Source organism: Drosophila pseudoobscura, chromosome 2 (assembly GCF_009870125.1).
Source record: "Drosophila pseudoobscura strain MV-25-SWS-2005 chromosome 2, UCI_Dpse_MV25, whole genome shotgun sequence".
NCBI classification, from domain to species: domain Eukaryota; kingdom Metazoa; phylum Arthropoda; class Insecta; order Diptera; family Drosophilidae; genus Drosophila; species Drosophila pseudoobscura.
Window position 1 is genome coordinate 12,809,463 of NC_046679.1, and position 14,167 is coordinate 12,823,629.

Genomic DNA, 14,167 nt, shown 5'->3' on the forward strand with positions numbered 1-14,167 from the left:
TGTTGCTCTACCTCATGGCTGTATTTAGAAGGGTCACCTGTGTGTTCACGATCGCGGATGGCGCGGATTTTGTCGTTTTCAAAAACCTCGCTGCATATAACAATTGAATTGTATGGCCGTTACTCTTCTTACTATTTATATTCGAATTTTTCATCGGTATATTTACGGTATATTATAAAACTGATACGGTATATATGAGGGTCAGAGTTATCGAAAATCGGCTGCAGAGTATAAATAAAAATAAATAAACCATAATTACATTAAACGACTAAATTGCACCCAGCAGAGCTCTCAAGTGACACTAAATTCCCGTCGCGTCGTTATCTTTGTCGCTGTTTGTGGCTGCTGTCCGTTGGTTCAGTTGCAGTTGGGGGCCAACGCTGAGAGGAAGCCACACAAATAGAAGCAAATTAAAAACATTTCTCCGCTGCTGCGGCAGCTTGGGACAAGGGGATGTCCTACTTTATGCATACTGCTATCAGTGACTTGGTCAATCTCAATGTGGGTGGTCAACGGTAAGAACCCAAAGTCTATATTACGATGCTCGATGCGAGATGTGAATGACGCTGATGACGCATGCAATATTTAACGTTCCGTTCCGTTTCCCGTAGATTCTCTACGTCACGGCAAACGCTTACGTGGATACCAGATACATTCTTCACGGCTCTTCTCAGTGGGCGCATCTCCAGCCTGAGAGACGAGTACAATGCCATCTTTATTGACCGCGATCCGACCCTCTTTTCCGTCATTCTCAACTATTTGCGGACAAAGGACATCGATATCAAGAATTGCGAGATACGCGCCCTGCGACATGAGGCCGAATACTATGGGATAACACCCCTGACCAAGCGTCTAGCTCTCTGCGAGGATCTTAATCACTCATCCTGTGGCGATGTGATCTTCTACGGATTCCTGGCGGCTCCGCCGATGCCCTCTAATGAGACTGTGCAGGCAGCCGTCGACGAAGCTCTGCCATCCACATCGGGAAATGCGGTGGGGCGACCTGGATCAATGGTGCGGGTGCCAGAGCCGTCCCGGGCCTCACATTCGCGAAACTCTTCGTGGGATCTACGCCTGGCCCGAACGGGTAGTGGAAACGGCAGCGGCAGCTCCAACCCCCCCGCTCCCATGCTGCACTCCCGGAATCCTTCCTTAGATTTTATGCGACACTCTCGCAACTCATCGGCGGATCTGAACAAGGTGTTTAAAAACGAGGTTGGCATGGTGTTCAGCCCCACCCAGAGTTCCCATTGGGTGGACCCTCTAAGAGTGCAGATTATCAAGGCTCATCAGAACTGGATTGCCGTGGCCTATGCCCACTTTGTGACCTGCTACCGCGTGAAAGACTCAAACGGATGGCAGCAGGTTTTTACATCGCCACACATTGATGCCACGATTGAGCGGATAGCGATCAACTCAAAGGTAAACACATCGACGGCGGAGCCCATTCCGAGCAAAATGGTGGCCATCTCGTATGGCAGCCAGATAAGACTGTGGAGCATACAGGAGGGTGGCCAGAAGACGGACGTGGGTACGTTTAATCTCAATGTGAGGGTAGAGTACCTGTTCTTCATTGGCAGCCAGCTGGTGGCCCTGTCCTCCTCCGGCAAGATTGGCGTCTGGCATGCCATGACCCAGCACTGGCAAATTCAGGACTTGGTTCCCGTACTCTCGTTTGACTCCGCTGGATCCTTTCTGCTGCTTGGATGCAACAACGGCTCCATCTACTACATAGACATGCAGAAATTTCCACTCCGAATGAAGGATAACGATCTATTGGTCACCGAACTTTACAAGGATGTGACGCTGGACCCCATTACCGCCATCTCCGTCTATCTAACTCCGAAGACGTCAAGCATCAGTGGTAATTGGATCGAGATCGCCTATGGCACCAAATCGGGTGCGGTGCGCATTATTGTTCAACATCCGGAGACAGCTGGTCACGGACCTCACCTCTTCGAAACCTTCTTTGTCCACCAGAGCCCCGTCACCAAGGTAATGCTCTCGGAGAAGTATCTCGTGTCGGTGTGCAGCGAATATCATCATGTGCGCACCTGGGGCCTTACCCGATTCCGGGGAATGCTCTCCACCCAGCCGGGCTCCACGCCGGAGGCCTCGTTCAAAATTGTCTCGCTGGAGGCCACCGACTCGAACTACAGCTATGCGGCTGGCAATGATTTTGGTCCCTACGGCGACTTTGACGACATGATCTTTGTCCAGAAGGTCGTGCCCGAGACGGACCAGCTTTACGTGCGTCTGGCCTCGAATGGGGATCGCGTCTGTGTCATCCGGTCCGTGGACAGCTCTACCATATCAGCATTTTGCGTACACGAGTGCGAAGTCTCGTCGCGCATGGGATCACGATTTATACTCACTGGCCACTGCAACGGCGCCATTCAGATGTGGGATCTGACCACGGCACTGTCGCTGATTTCCAAGGATGAGCCCCGGCAGAAAACCAACGGCGGACCCGACACTAACGAGCTTCTCCGCCTACTTGACCAGTGTGAAATCAGCAATTCATCATGCTCAACGCCTTGTATGTCACCGTGTCTATCAGTTGTGGGCAACGGCACTGGAATGGCCTCCTCTATAGCTCGCATGAAGGCCAGCAATATTGCCTTGCTGAATCGTGAGCCGGTCGTCGCACCGCCTCCATCGCCACAAGTGCAGCCCATGCCGCCGCCACCACCGGCGGCGGGAGTGCCAGCTGGAGGAGTCGCGGCCGTAGCAGCTGCTGCTGCTGCTGGTGCTGGTGCACCTGAGCCAGTGATCCTTCCGATGCCCGATGCCAACAATGAATGAAACGTGGAAGCGGCTGCTTGTTCGGCGCTTGTCGGGCGCGTTTCATCGTTCACATTTCATAGGTGTAGCATGATCTTCGACTTTCAATTTGTATTCCTGCAGCTTATACTCTGCGTCCTCATCTACATGTGGGTGACGCGACTCATGCAGGCCGCCACAGCCAGAAATTGACGGCATCCCGGCATTTAACTTTTAAATCAAATAATCTCCATTTTATGTGCTCGATGTGGATGTTGCAATGGCAAGTGTGTATCCCCTGTTATGTCCTGTGCATTATAAGTACACTAAGGAATTGTAATAGGCCTTTGTTCTAGCTAAAATTATTCGAATTAGTTAAATCCTATCCCCCCATAGTTAAAAGAATATAAATCAGAGTATAAGACTTCTGCAAGCGACCTATAGAGCCCAACTCCTGAGATTGTCCACAATGGAGGTGTTCTCACGATCCGTTATGTTGTTCATTGGAACGAAGGGCATTCAGTATATAATATAGAATACTTTCGGTCTCCTCCTTTGTGGCACCGTCTTAATTTGGCAATCTTTTTCCTAGATTATAATTTGTGATTTTTTTAATTTTGTCAAGTGTCGTATCTTTATCTTTTGCACCCGACGAATGCACTTTGTTTTTGTGCGCGGGTTAGGTATGCATGCACTTGATATAAAATATTGATCTGCCGTGTTACCTGTGTGCAGACGGTCCTGTTGTAATCCTTAAACCATAAACATATGCAATAAAGAATAACTATAAAATACAGATATCATTTTTGTGAGTCATCAATAATTTATTGAACGTTTTATCTTAGTTTCTTGTTGCTTGAATACTTGGAAGTGTCTTGTTTCTTTAACATTTATAAATACAAATACACAATACTTGGCTCGTCGTTCCGTCTTCGTATCTGTTTCAGTAAAGTAAAAAGCAGCAAAAACGCCAAAACATATAAAAATATATATAATATATACATATATGTAAATGTATTAGTAGGTAGGTAGATGTGTACTCTTCCCCCCTATATCCGTCTAAATATCATTGCCTTAAATAACAACCCACCGAATCCAAACCAACCCGACGCTTGTGCTTATCAATTTAAACAAATGCCGCGTCAAGTGGCGCGTAGCTCTTTGTTCTTTGTTCTGCTTACAATTCGCATTCAATTTACCTAAAATAGGACGCACTGGTACTTAGATAGAATAATCCATATTGTAGATATTGTGGAGTATATGTATAGGGAGCGATATACCCTCTCGCGACTGCTGGAAGTACACAATAATTGTCGAACCGGAGACATACAAATAGTTTGTACACAAAGTTAACTTAAGACTACGGGACTATGCTATGTACTAAAGAGCAAACCGATATGAAGCTGTGTGCCATATTGGATAGATAGTACTTGGTTACTACTTGGCCTGCAAGTCCACGTACCATGGGTCAGCGGACCTGCAGCCTAATCTAAAGACTGTCGCTGAGCGAGCGCTGTATGTATCTACGATTTATGCGTTTCTTCTTATGAGTGTGCATCAAATGAATGATATGTGCGTGAAAGATTGCTAAGCAAAAAAACTGATGATGATGGGGAGGGGGGAGATCCAGCTCAATCCAGCTAATGGGGCTCCTACTGACTATACGTGGAAGTAGTCATCTACTAGCAACTGCTCACTGGGCGTGGAAGTGGCCGTGGCTCCGCTCATTGGACTGCTCGCCTGCGTGTCCGACTCCAAATCAGCCTGAAGCGGCTCATAAGCATGCTCCACGAAACCGCCCCCGCTACTCGTGCTAGTAGTCGTTGTGGTCGTTGCTGTGGCTCCTGTGGTTAGGTAGCACACCGACTCATAGTTGGGATCCGTTTCGCTGCCCGTTCCTGTTAAAGACTCGTACTGGGAGGATATCGGCGTGCTGGTTGCCACTGTTGACGAGTTGAGCGACAGGGAATTGGATGTGGAAGTGGAGGTGGGCGATGTCAGGGTTAAGCGACTGCTGTTCGAAGTGCTTCCCGGTGTGCTGGCAGCTACATTTTCGGCTATTCTCGCATAGTGGTCCGTTTCCGCGGTGGCCTTCGTTTCCAGAATGCTGGCATAGTTGTGATTGGCATCGGCACCTGGAATAGTGCTGTAGCCCCCAGCATCCCCTGTGGGTGCCCGTTTCTTCTCCAGCACCTTGGCATATCCGTCGTCCGAGTGGGCGCGACTCTTGAGCACCTCATAGTTGGGATCATAGTCAGATTTCTTGGCATCATCTTCAGTGTGGACGGGATGCAGCTGCAGTTGTTCGTAGCCTGGATCGTTGTTGCATTTTGACGGAGGCGGCGGCGGTGGCGTTGGCTGGCTAATAGTCTCATAGTGCTTTGTGCTGGCGCCGCTGATCCCAGTCGCTGTCGCTTTCGTCACAGGCTGGGGGGCAATCGCTGAAATGGTGGCGGGAAAAGACAACAGTAAGTGGGCCGGTTTTCAATCGAATATAATTAATGTCTTTTGTGAATTGTTCGATGGGTATCCTGGATGCGATACTAACCACGGCTATTTCCAAATAAAAACTCATGAAATTTTCGTCGTTTCAACTGAACAAATACGAAAATTTCTCATTTTGGCAATTCGACTAAGTGGGGAAGGCACAAGGAGAGACAGATAGATACATAGATAGTTAGGCAGATTAGGTATTAGGAAGAGATGAGATTAGCCGCAGGTTAGAGATTAGGCAAGGATAAATAGCAGGGTCAGAGGTCTGGTAGCTCTCCGTGTTGTTACCTCCTTCGTGTTGGCGCTCCTTCTGCAGCATATTGGCTGCATAGCAATCCGATTTGCGATTCTCGTGCATAAGCTGGCCATCTGCTGGGATCGTCTCATAGCCGTGATCCTTGGCCGAGTAGCTGTTGCTACGCACGCGAGCACCCTTCTGTGGGTCCACAAGCAACGCTGCCGCACTGTCCAAGGGGCTCACTCCCAACGTATCTTGCTGCTGCTTGCGCGTGAGAATGGGCGAGCTGTTCTGCGACGAGGGAGAATTGCGAGAGAATTTGTGTTTCTTCATGACCTAAAAGCAGGACGGAATGAAAATAAGTTAGAGTCGAGTACTGGCTGTAGTTGTTGAGGATTCAATGGCGTTTACCTTGGCATACATGCCCTCAATGTTTTTATTGCCCTCGCCGCCGCCATCCTTTGAGGGACTGAGACTTTTGCTGTGCTTGCGTTGTGGAGATGCCTCGGCGGATGCCTCAACTTCGTGACCATCGCCGCCAGCTTCAATCACCGAAATTACAGAATTACGGGCAGAGGCGAGGTTGCTAATGCTGCTCGCATGCAGATGGGCACTTGACTTGGGCGTCGGTGGCAGCGGCGAGTTCGCCTGCCGCTTCTCCGGCTTGGGCGAGCCCAGATTACACACAGAAGTGCTATTATTCGACGAGGACGATGCCTGTCGTGAGTGCATTTGCGCTCGTAAGCTATCCACAGGCGGGGGGACGGGCACGGCATGATCAGTTGCTCCGATGTTGCTGTTAGTCGGCCTCAGAGCTCCACTCTGGGTGCCACCACTGACCACGCCCGCGGCTGAGCTCGTTGTTGGCAGGCTGCTGCTGTTGTTGATTTCAACGGCCACCACTATGGGATTGATCTGCATGGGCTGGATTTGTGCGTAGGTCTCCGAGCCGCTGGTATAAATATCGGCGGCATTCGTTGGGTGACGATTGTTGGGATCCTCAATGGCGGCATACGTTTCATCTAGTGAATCACAAGATTGTTTTTACTTCAATCAAAATATTGTTTAAATAACACCCACCTGAATCATCGGATACGGTGGCATAATGAGAGTCATTTCCATCTCGTGCCAGGGAGGCATTTCTGTTAGGAGGCTTGCCCGGTGGCTGTTGTGCCAGTATATTGGCCAGCGGCTCACGCACGCTAATACTTGTGTATCCCTCTGTGAAGTGGTTAAAGATCATTCAAATACTTATGTACTTTTTAGGGAGTGGTGCACACTTACTTGACGAGTCCTGCGAGTCACCACTAAAGTGCTGGTTAGCAATGGGCGGCGTCATGTAAGGCAGATCTTGGCTGGCTGATATCATGCCCGCAATGGCCGAAGCTGCCGGAATTTCCACTTGCGCTGGAGCGGAGTCATTGTGGTCTCTCGAGCCGTCGCTGTGCTGGGAGCTCCGATGCAGGTGATCGGCGCCCTCACTGGATGAGCCTGCTACCACCGCAGCCGCCGCTGCAGCAGCACCTTGCGCCGAATGGGATGTGGACGGTGCATTTAGCTGGGCATAGGGATGCTCAGTGCCTCGAACTTTGGCATAGTCATGCGGTAGTCCCTTGACACGCGAATATGGCGAGCTGACATCATCCGCCTGGCTTATCGAGCTGTGCTGCGAAACGCTTGTCTGTTTCTTAAGGCTGGGCTGGGCTGTGGGGACAAAGGCAAGATAGTACAAGTGCAAAACATTTTGCAAGCGGGGTTTCCACATACGACTTTGACTACGTGCATTGAGTGCATCCACAAGCTGTTTATCCGCCACAGTCTCGTATAATTCGGAGCCATTATCGTTGCTTTCGGCCACAGGAATATCAGGCAAACTACGATGCGCCGCTGTACTTGATCTGAAATTGAGTTCATGATCATTTCATTTGTACATAGTAAATAAATAATACGGGACTTACCGCTTTTCCGAGTCAGCATTCGAGACAGTGGAGGCATTCAGCTCCGCCTGCGACTCACTGTTGCCCACCAGGCTGGTTACCACAATGACCTCATCCGGATTCTTCAGCTTGACCATACCCTCGAGTCCGAGCAAATCATTTCTGAGAGCGTAGATTTGAGAGTGGGGGGGAAAATGAGTAATTAGTGGCATGAGTGCATCCAACTGTAACTGGGCGGCAGAGAGATCCGACTTTCACTCTCTCGCGGTGGCAACTTGAGCTCTCTGAGCATTCGGGGGCTCCGCTCCTGCACCAGATGCACGACTGACTTACTTTGGTATTTTCTTTTTGCAGCAGAGACACGCGCCTAACATTACAATGAGAGTCAGCGTCAAGTTGAGCGTCACCAGGAGGTACGTGTAGGAGGTGTTGGCTTCCAAGCGATACTCCGACGTCGCCGTCTCGACCATGCCCATGCTTATACCTATGTCCGTATCTATACATATGCACTATGTACCCATTAAACACTTTTCCACTATTTACTATACATCAATGCTAATACTTTTTGTTACGTTAAGACTTTTTCTTCTTGTTTTTTTGTAGTCGACTCGAAACAACAACAACAACGCGACTGAAATGCGGCCATACTGTGCAAGATTTTTTTCCTTAAAACTGTAAGACCATATTTAGCATATGCCAAAATACCACAAAACAGATCATGATGAAGTTATAAAAAGGTGGTGTATTCGATCTCTCTCTTATTTTGCTCCACTCCCGATATTTTTAGGCGTGCTCAGCAAAAATAATACCCCGAAAAGAGAGCGCTTTTAGCGCACCAACTTGTTACAAGAAAAAGGAATAGAAAAGACATACATATGTTCATTAGTGTTTTCATACAAATATTTGGTCTCAAAACTATACTTATTTCTATGCTAAGCAACAGCTTTACATTTGTGCTTGACACAATAGGTCGTTCTTAAATCTAATTTATTCGCTTGGCACGTTTAATGATTCGTTTTGATCATAGCTCTGAATGCTTGAAGATAGTTTTCTCAATGTTCTCCTGCAATGTCCGGACGACACCAGGCGTTCCAGCCGAACCAAAATATCGATACTATCGATAGTGCCCTCGATCGTTTGACACCTCTACCGCGCCAATTCCATCTGTGCTAAAAATCTTATATTTATTTAATCCGCGCCGTCCATCTGGAAAAGAAGAGCAATGAAAACAGGCACAATAATCAGTTGTTGCTTATTGATATTTAATAATGTGTGCTGCCAGAGTGGTAGTGAACAAAAACTGATAGACCCTCATGACGGCTGGTCGAATTTTGTCATGGATTTCGATCAGACCCTTGGCGAATCCTGCCCCCAGTGCGAATGCCCGGAAATGCCGCAGAGGTCTCCGGCTGCCATTGAGGATGCACTCTCCCTAGTGTATTTTAAGAAGTTTGTAAACCTACTATTTCAACGGAAAAGTTTACAGGTAAGTTTGCTTCTTAAGATCAAATTTGGCTGGCATGACGTCATGACAGTGGTTTGTTTTGTAAATAGTATGATGCTACCGCAACGCTCTACAAGCGATCGCTGCTGTTCTCGTTGCTTCCGTCACAAATAGAAGAGCTAGAACACGTGCAAGATGCTCGTGATCTAGATATTTTGCTCACCAGGATACTGGAGAGGGCGGAAGCAGCGCCACTCGTTGAAGGCGCCCTCGGATGCGCCTATGCACATCAGGGGATGGGTGTGTGGGCTTTAGTTACTGATATTCTCAAGGATTTTACACAACTATTGAAAATATCCGAGGTGACTATTGCATTGTTTATGGAGAAGTAGCATTTGCTCAACGAAAACATGTTCCACAGGTGCAATTTATGCTTTTAGCGGCGCTGGCCGCCTTGGCTGTCTGTATTGTGCACAAACGCTTCCGATTCCGGCTAATCAGTGTTATCTTAGGAGGCGTACTTCTATGTGGATACTTCCACACATATTTGGAGTGCAATAGAGTGGGTACAAGGACGCCCTCAAATGACACTTTGCTAACCTTACCACCTCCCCTCAGAAACTGGAAGTTGACGCTATGTTGGATGTTATCAACAGTCACCAGGAGCCGCTAAGCTACGATGAAATGTCTTGGATGCAACGACTGAGGAATTTTGTGGTCAGGCCATCAGCGGAGGCCGAACAAAGGGAGAGACTGAGGTATACCGATCGCTCTTAGAGGTATCAGTAGATACAAAATTGTTTCGTCTTTTAGAAAATCTTCAAAACTCAACCGTACATACTGCCTACCAGATCATGTCTTCATTATGTATATAAACGACTTGTTTCTTAAGCAATTGGAACTGCTTTTGGAGAAGGTGTCGCAAACTATGACGAAGCTGACCTGTAAGTACCTTCCGCCAGAGAAAAATGTGCCTGGATAATCACCATTTATTTATTGTACCCACAGCTGGATTATCTTTCCCCTACAACCTTATTGCTCCCATATTTTTGGTAGCTTTGGTGGGGTACATTATCAAGTTAACATTCAAATACGTCATTAGTCCCAGAGCCTGGGGTACACTACTTCACACGAGACCAGGCCATACCGACACTCCTACTATGCTTCAGTCTCAGGCTTCGATCGCTGGGAGAGAAACTGTTGGAGATTGTATATCAGGAGAGAATCTGAAAATGCTGTTGAACGTGATAGGCGACACTCAAAAGAGTGTCAAACAACAACTACCGGCTGTATCGGGAGTCCAGGAGCTAATGGGACCTCTGGAAGCTCCTTCCGCAGAAGATAAAAAACCAAAACTAGATGTCAGCAACAACAGCAGCAGCAGCAGCGACAGCAAAAGCCATAGTAGAAGCCAAACCGAAGAAGATGGATTCACAGTGGTGGATGACCACGAGGAAGATGCGATACATAATATCTAGCAGTAAGCTGCAAACCTTAGTTTATATTTTAAGCGTATTGTCCGTGATCATTTTTACCCAATTTTGTATTGGAACCTAGTGCCTAAGAATAATTCAACTTGCAGTTGATTTGTCGTAGTTAAAGTTTCTTTATTTAAATTATTTTGCGTGTTCTTATTCGCCTGTTCACGATAAGTGTGGTTAAGTAGTAATCTTCAACAATAAGATTGTTTTAAGTAGGCCACCAAATCGTCTTTATATTATTGCATGTTTTTATTATGCTGCCGGCCGGCCACTCCCAAAAATTGGATATACTTTCAATGTAATTTGTTGAACATTTCGTATTTACAATGCGGCGCTGAGCCGTTTCGTTTCCGTTCATTTTACTTATTCGCAGTGGTCGCATTGCATATTAATTGAATGTAAGCGAAATTTATATATGTATTCGGTGTTTTCGAATCGTGTAAAACTAGTTCAATATGTATACAACTAATATATTTGATTTACATACTCGTATTTAAATATCTATGTATATAGATCTATTATATGGTGTGTGTATATATATTCGTAGGAAAAAAATTAGAATTTCGGTGTAAATATATTTATTCGTTGTATTTTAAAACATGCACTGCTCTTAAATTGTATTATACTTTAATAACACTTCATTGTTATAAATATAATAATAATAACTATGCAACTAGGTGGTATCAACGCTCCAGTTAGATCTCAGTGGTCAGTGCCAACCCAGAAGCCTTCACACGGATGTACAACCAGTGCACCCAGGAGCGGATCGTACCAATAGCATGGAAACGCTAGAGGCTTTTTCTGGTACCCAAGCCAGGCAAGGACCTAAGCGACCCATCGGCATACCAACCACTATGCATGTTAGTTGGTGTGGGTAAGATCTTTGAGAGGACGGTATGCAACCGACTCGAGGCCGAGGAAGGAAGGTCACAGTAGCAAAACTAAAAAAAGGAGTAGAGGACAGACGCAACGAAGCAGTTGGAAGCATGAAATCCTAGCAGCGAATGAACTGTCCATTCAAGGCGCACCTTAAGTACGCAAGCGCAAAGGCAGCCGCAGCAACAGCGGCCATTAGTAGGATGATGGCCAACACTGGAGGCCCAAGACATCGCAGCAGACACCTCCATAATCCTCAATGGGTCAGTTGTGTGGCACCAGCAATGAGGTTGCCGTCATAAAGCAGAGACAACAACTCAGGGTCGCATGCTGCTTCCGGACGATGTCAGAGGACGCCGGCAGACATGGTACCGCTGGACATCCTGGCAGACGATCGGCAGAGCGGCATGGAGAGGCCAGAAAGACCACTACCTCGTCCAATTGCTAGCGGGGCATGGCTGCTTCAAGCGCTATTTACACCGATGACCCATACTGCAGCTACTGCGGGCCCGGAATATACGAAGACGCGGAGCATGCTTTCTTTTCCTGTCCCCGTTTTTCCAGGGAACGAACAAAGCTAGCAGAGGCGAGCCCCTATTCGATCTCTCTCTTATTTTGCTCCACTCCCGATTTTTTTTAGCCGTACTCATCAAAAGTAATACACCGAAAAGAGAGCTCTTTTTGCGCATATGTTCATGAGTTTTCATTTCATACAAATATTTGGTCTCAAAACTATACTTATTTCTATGCTAAGCAACAGCTTAACATTTGTGCTTGACACAATAGGTCGTTCTTAAATCTAATTTATTCGCTTGGCACGTTTAATGATTCGTTTTGATCATAGCTCTGAATGCTTGAAGATAGTTTTCTCAATGTTTTCCTGCAATTTTTCCACCTTGCGTGCTTGTTTTTTCAATTGATCCTCCATATCTTCGAAGCGGTTGCTTTTGTCCTTGTGCTTCTCATCCTAGAAGAAGAAAATTTAAAATTATTAAATCGATCTGTTTTGGTAGACTCCTGGCCTTCATACCTTGTACTTCTCCTTGTGCAGAGCATGCTCGGCATGCAGATGTCGCAACTTCAGCAAGCGACTTTCAAAATGATTGAGTTCGGTCTTAATGGAAGCCAGTTCCTTAACCGTGAAATTGCTTGCCTGAGCGACGCGCCACAAGCCCTGAACCTTGGGCTCGATAAAATCTTGGCTATGCGGTCCGGACGACACAAGGCGTTCCAGCCGGTCGTAGTGGTCCTTGATTCCAACATGATGGCCCCGTAGAGTGTTCAGGTCGTTCTCAAACTTTTTCACATTCTGATCATGCGTCTTTATCTCGTTTTCGTTGGCATCATTGTTCGAAATGAGATTGTATGTGTCAAGGTCTTCAGTGTTAATGGCATCTACATGGAGGAAATAATTTGTGTAATATTTCTTGTTTTTACATACTGTGTCAAAACTTACTCTCGTGCTTATCGGTGTCCACAGAACCAATATTTTCCAGCAAGCTGTAATAGACATCTACCTTGTCCTGATGATGCTCAAACTCCTGCTTCAGGGACTTCAATTCCTCCGAAGTGAAGCCGGAAACTTCCGCTTTTTCCCACAGCCTGTTAAGTTTCTTGTCCTTAAAGAGACTCTTATTTTTATGGCGTTCCTCGGGGTCGTGGAATTTCTGTGAGTGGTAAGAGCAATTAATCAACCTTTTGAACTCGAAAAGAGACGTACTTTGAAGGGTTTGATTTTCTCAGCATCTTCAGTTTCGTCAAAGTGCTCCAAAAGATCGTAGCTGCTCATTATGCCAATCAGCTTTCGGCGCAGTTCGTTTTCCTTCAAACCATCCTTGTCCTTGTGCTGCGAGTTAAGCTGCTTCCAAGCGATCTCTTCTTTATCGTGGATTTTCAGCTCCATATACAATGACTTTAGCTTAGGCTCCGTTAAACGCTACAAATACACGCCATTTAATTAACATTATCTTTGTTGTAATTTCTCACTCACATTCTGTGCCTTCGACCACACGAGATTCAATTTGGCCATTCGGAAGGGTCGCCGGATTTTCTTAAAATCCGGATCGTACTTTTCGTCAGCCACTTGCTGGAAATGCGGGTCGTTGGCCTCCCGGCTGTACTTCTTACTCTGCTTTTTATCAGCATCCACGCATGTTATAAGTAAGGCCAGTGCAAGCACCAAACCAAGTTGCCCAAAACTTTGCATAATTGTATTGACTTCCGTTTTGAATTGCACATGCAATTTTTTTGCTGCTGACCTGGCCAAACAGTTATTTAGATCTGCCAACTTGCTTCGAAGCGAATGCCGGGACTTTTAGTACCACTGATGCCAAATCAGCTATTTTATAGCTTGTTCTTCTCACAAAAGTATTCAAATTTTCTTTTGAATTCACTTGAATTAATTCTCTTTCAACGAAAACATTTTCCTCGACGAAATAAATTTTTGCGCATAACCTCAGTACCCCCGTCAGACATGTTAAATACACAGCTGTGGCATCTAAGAAGTTTCATCATCTTAAATCGCGCACTTTCTGCCGTCGTTTGGCTTCAAAACAAGAAATGGAAAAATAACCACTTCAACTGTTTTTGTTTGCCAGAATCGATGAGAAAATGAAACATTTCGATACAACAAATTTGTGAAAACGGGACTAAAAACGAAAACCAAAGTTTTTGGCTAAAAATGTATTCCGCAAAAGTAGGTGAAACCCGGAGCCTGGCTGAGTAAAAATTGTTATCATACATATTTCATGTTATTCGAGAAAAACAGCTATTTTTGTTCTAGAAAGTTGGCAGCACTAACTGGTTAATAGTGGCGCCACTCGATAGTTTTGAATCTTTTGATTCAGAGGGAGGTTTCGCACATCAGTTTTGCTTGTTTCCTAAGATATATTAGATTTTATTTTATAATTTTATTAGTGATTGTTAGGCGCAGTCA

The 14,167-nt window shown here is 46.2% G+C and overlaps 4 protein-coding genes across 7 annotated transcripts; 2 read left to right on the forward strand and 2 right to left on the reverse strand.

Annotated features, from left to right (window-relative positions):
- The first annotated feature begins 196 nt into the window (after positions 1-196).
- On the forward strand, positions 197-3,561 carry LOC4801497 (BTB/POZ domain-containing protein KCTD3). Its single transcript, XM_001358539.4, has 2 exons — positions 197-515; positions 612-3,561. The coding sequence occupies exons 1-2, from the start codon at positions 454-456 to the stop codon at positions 2,803-2,805; spliced, it is 2,256 nt and encodes a 751-aa protein (XP_001358576.3). The 5' UTR covers positions 197-453; the 3' UTR covers positions 2,806-3,561.
- A 276-nt stretch (positions 3,562-3,837) lies between these two features.
- LOC4801498 (serine-rich adhesin for platelets) lies at positions 3,838-8,114 on the reverse strand. 2 transcript variants are annotated; one of them, XR_001451694.2, is made up of 9 exons: positions 7,765-8,114; positions 7,453-7,593; positions 7,262-7,392; positions 6,779-7,198; positions 6,575-6,715; positions 5,906-6,516; positions 5,545-5,830; positions 5,312-5,395; positions 5,099-5,204 (listed from the first exon to the last, which is right to left on the reverse strand). XR_001451694.2 is itself a non-coding variant. In XM_001358540.4 (8 exons), exons 1-8 carry the CDS (start codon positions 7,905-7,907, stop codon positions 4,423-4,425), a joined length of 2,655 nt encoding a protein of 884 aa, XP_001358577.2. In that variant the 3' UTR covers positions 3,838-4,422. The 2 variants fall into 2 exon arrangements, 1 of the variants encoding a protein (XP_001358577.2); XM_001358540.4 differs by lacking the exon at positions 5,312-5,395 and having other exon boundaries at positions 3,838-5,204; positions 7,765-7,907.
- Positions 8,115-8,412: 298 nt separating this feature from the next.
- On the reverse strand, positions 8,413-13,538 carry LOC4801500 (alpha-2-macroglobulin receptor-associated protein). Of its 2 annotated transcripts, XM_033380825.1 has the most exons (6): positions 13,223-13,538; positions 12,953-13,168; positions 12,689-12,899; positions 12,263-12,627; positions 12,120-12,199; positions 8,413-8,501 (listed from the first exon to the last, which is right to left on the reverse strand). In XM_033380825.1, exons 1-6 carry the CDS (start codon positions 13,436-13,438, stop codon positions 8,453-8,455), a joined length of 1,137 nt encoding a protein of 378 aa, XP_033236716.1. In that variant the 5' UTR covers positions 13,439-13,538; the 3' UTR covers positions 8,413-8,452. The 2 variants fall into 2 exon arrangements, with proteins under 2 accessions (XP_033236716.1, XP_001358579.3); XM_001358542.4 differs by lacking the exon at positions 8,413-8,501 and having other exon boundaries at positions 11,909-12,199; positions 13,223-13,537.
- Positions 8,513-10,494, forward strand: LOC4801499 (uncharacterized). Of its 2 annotated transcripts, XM_001358541.4 has the most exons (6): positions 8,516-8,917; positions 8,986-9,237; positions 9,297-9,437; positions 9,494-9,633; positions 9,689-9,819; positions 9,884-10,494. In XM_001358541.4, exons 1-6 carry the CDS (start codon positions 8,654-8,656, stop codon positions 10,351-10,353), a joined length of 1,398 nt encoding a protein of 465 aa, XP_001358578.2. In that variant the 5' UTR covers positions 8,516-8,653; the 3' UTR covers positions 10,354-10,494. The 2 variants fall into 2 exon arrangements, with proteins under 2 accessions (XP_015037279.1, XP_001358578.2); XM_015181793.2 differs by lacking the exons at positions 8,986-9,237; positions 9,297-9,437 and having other exon boundaries at positions 8,513-8,917.
- Positions 13,539-14,167: the final 629 nt, after the last annotated feature.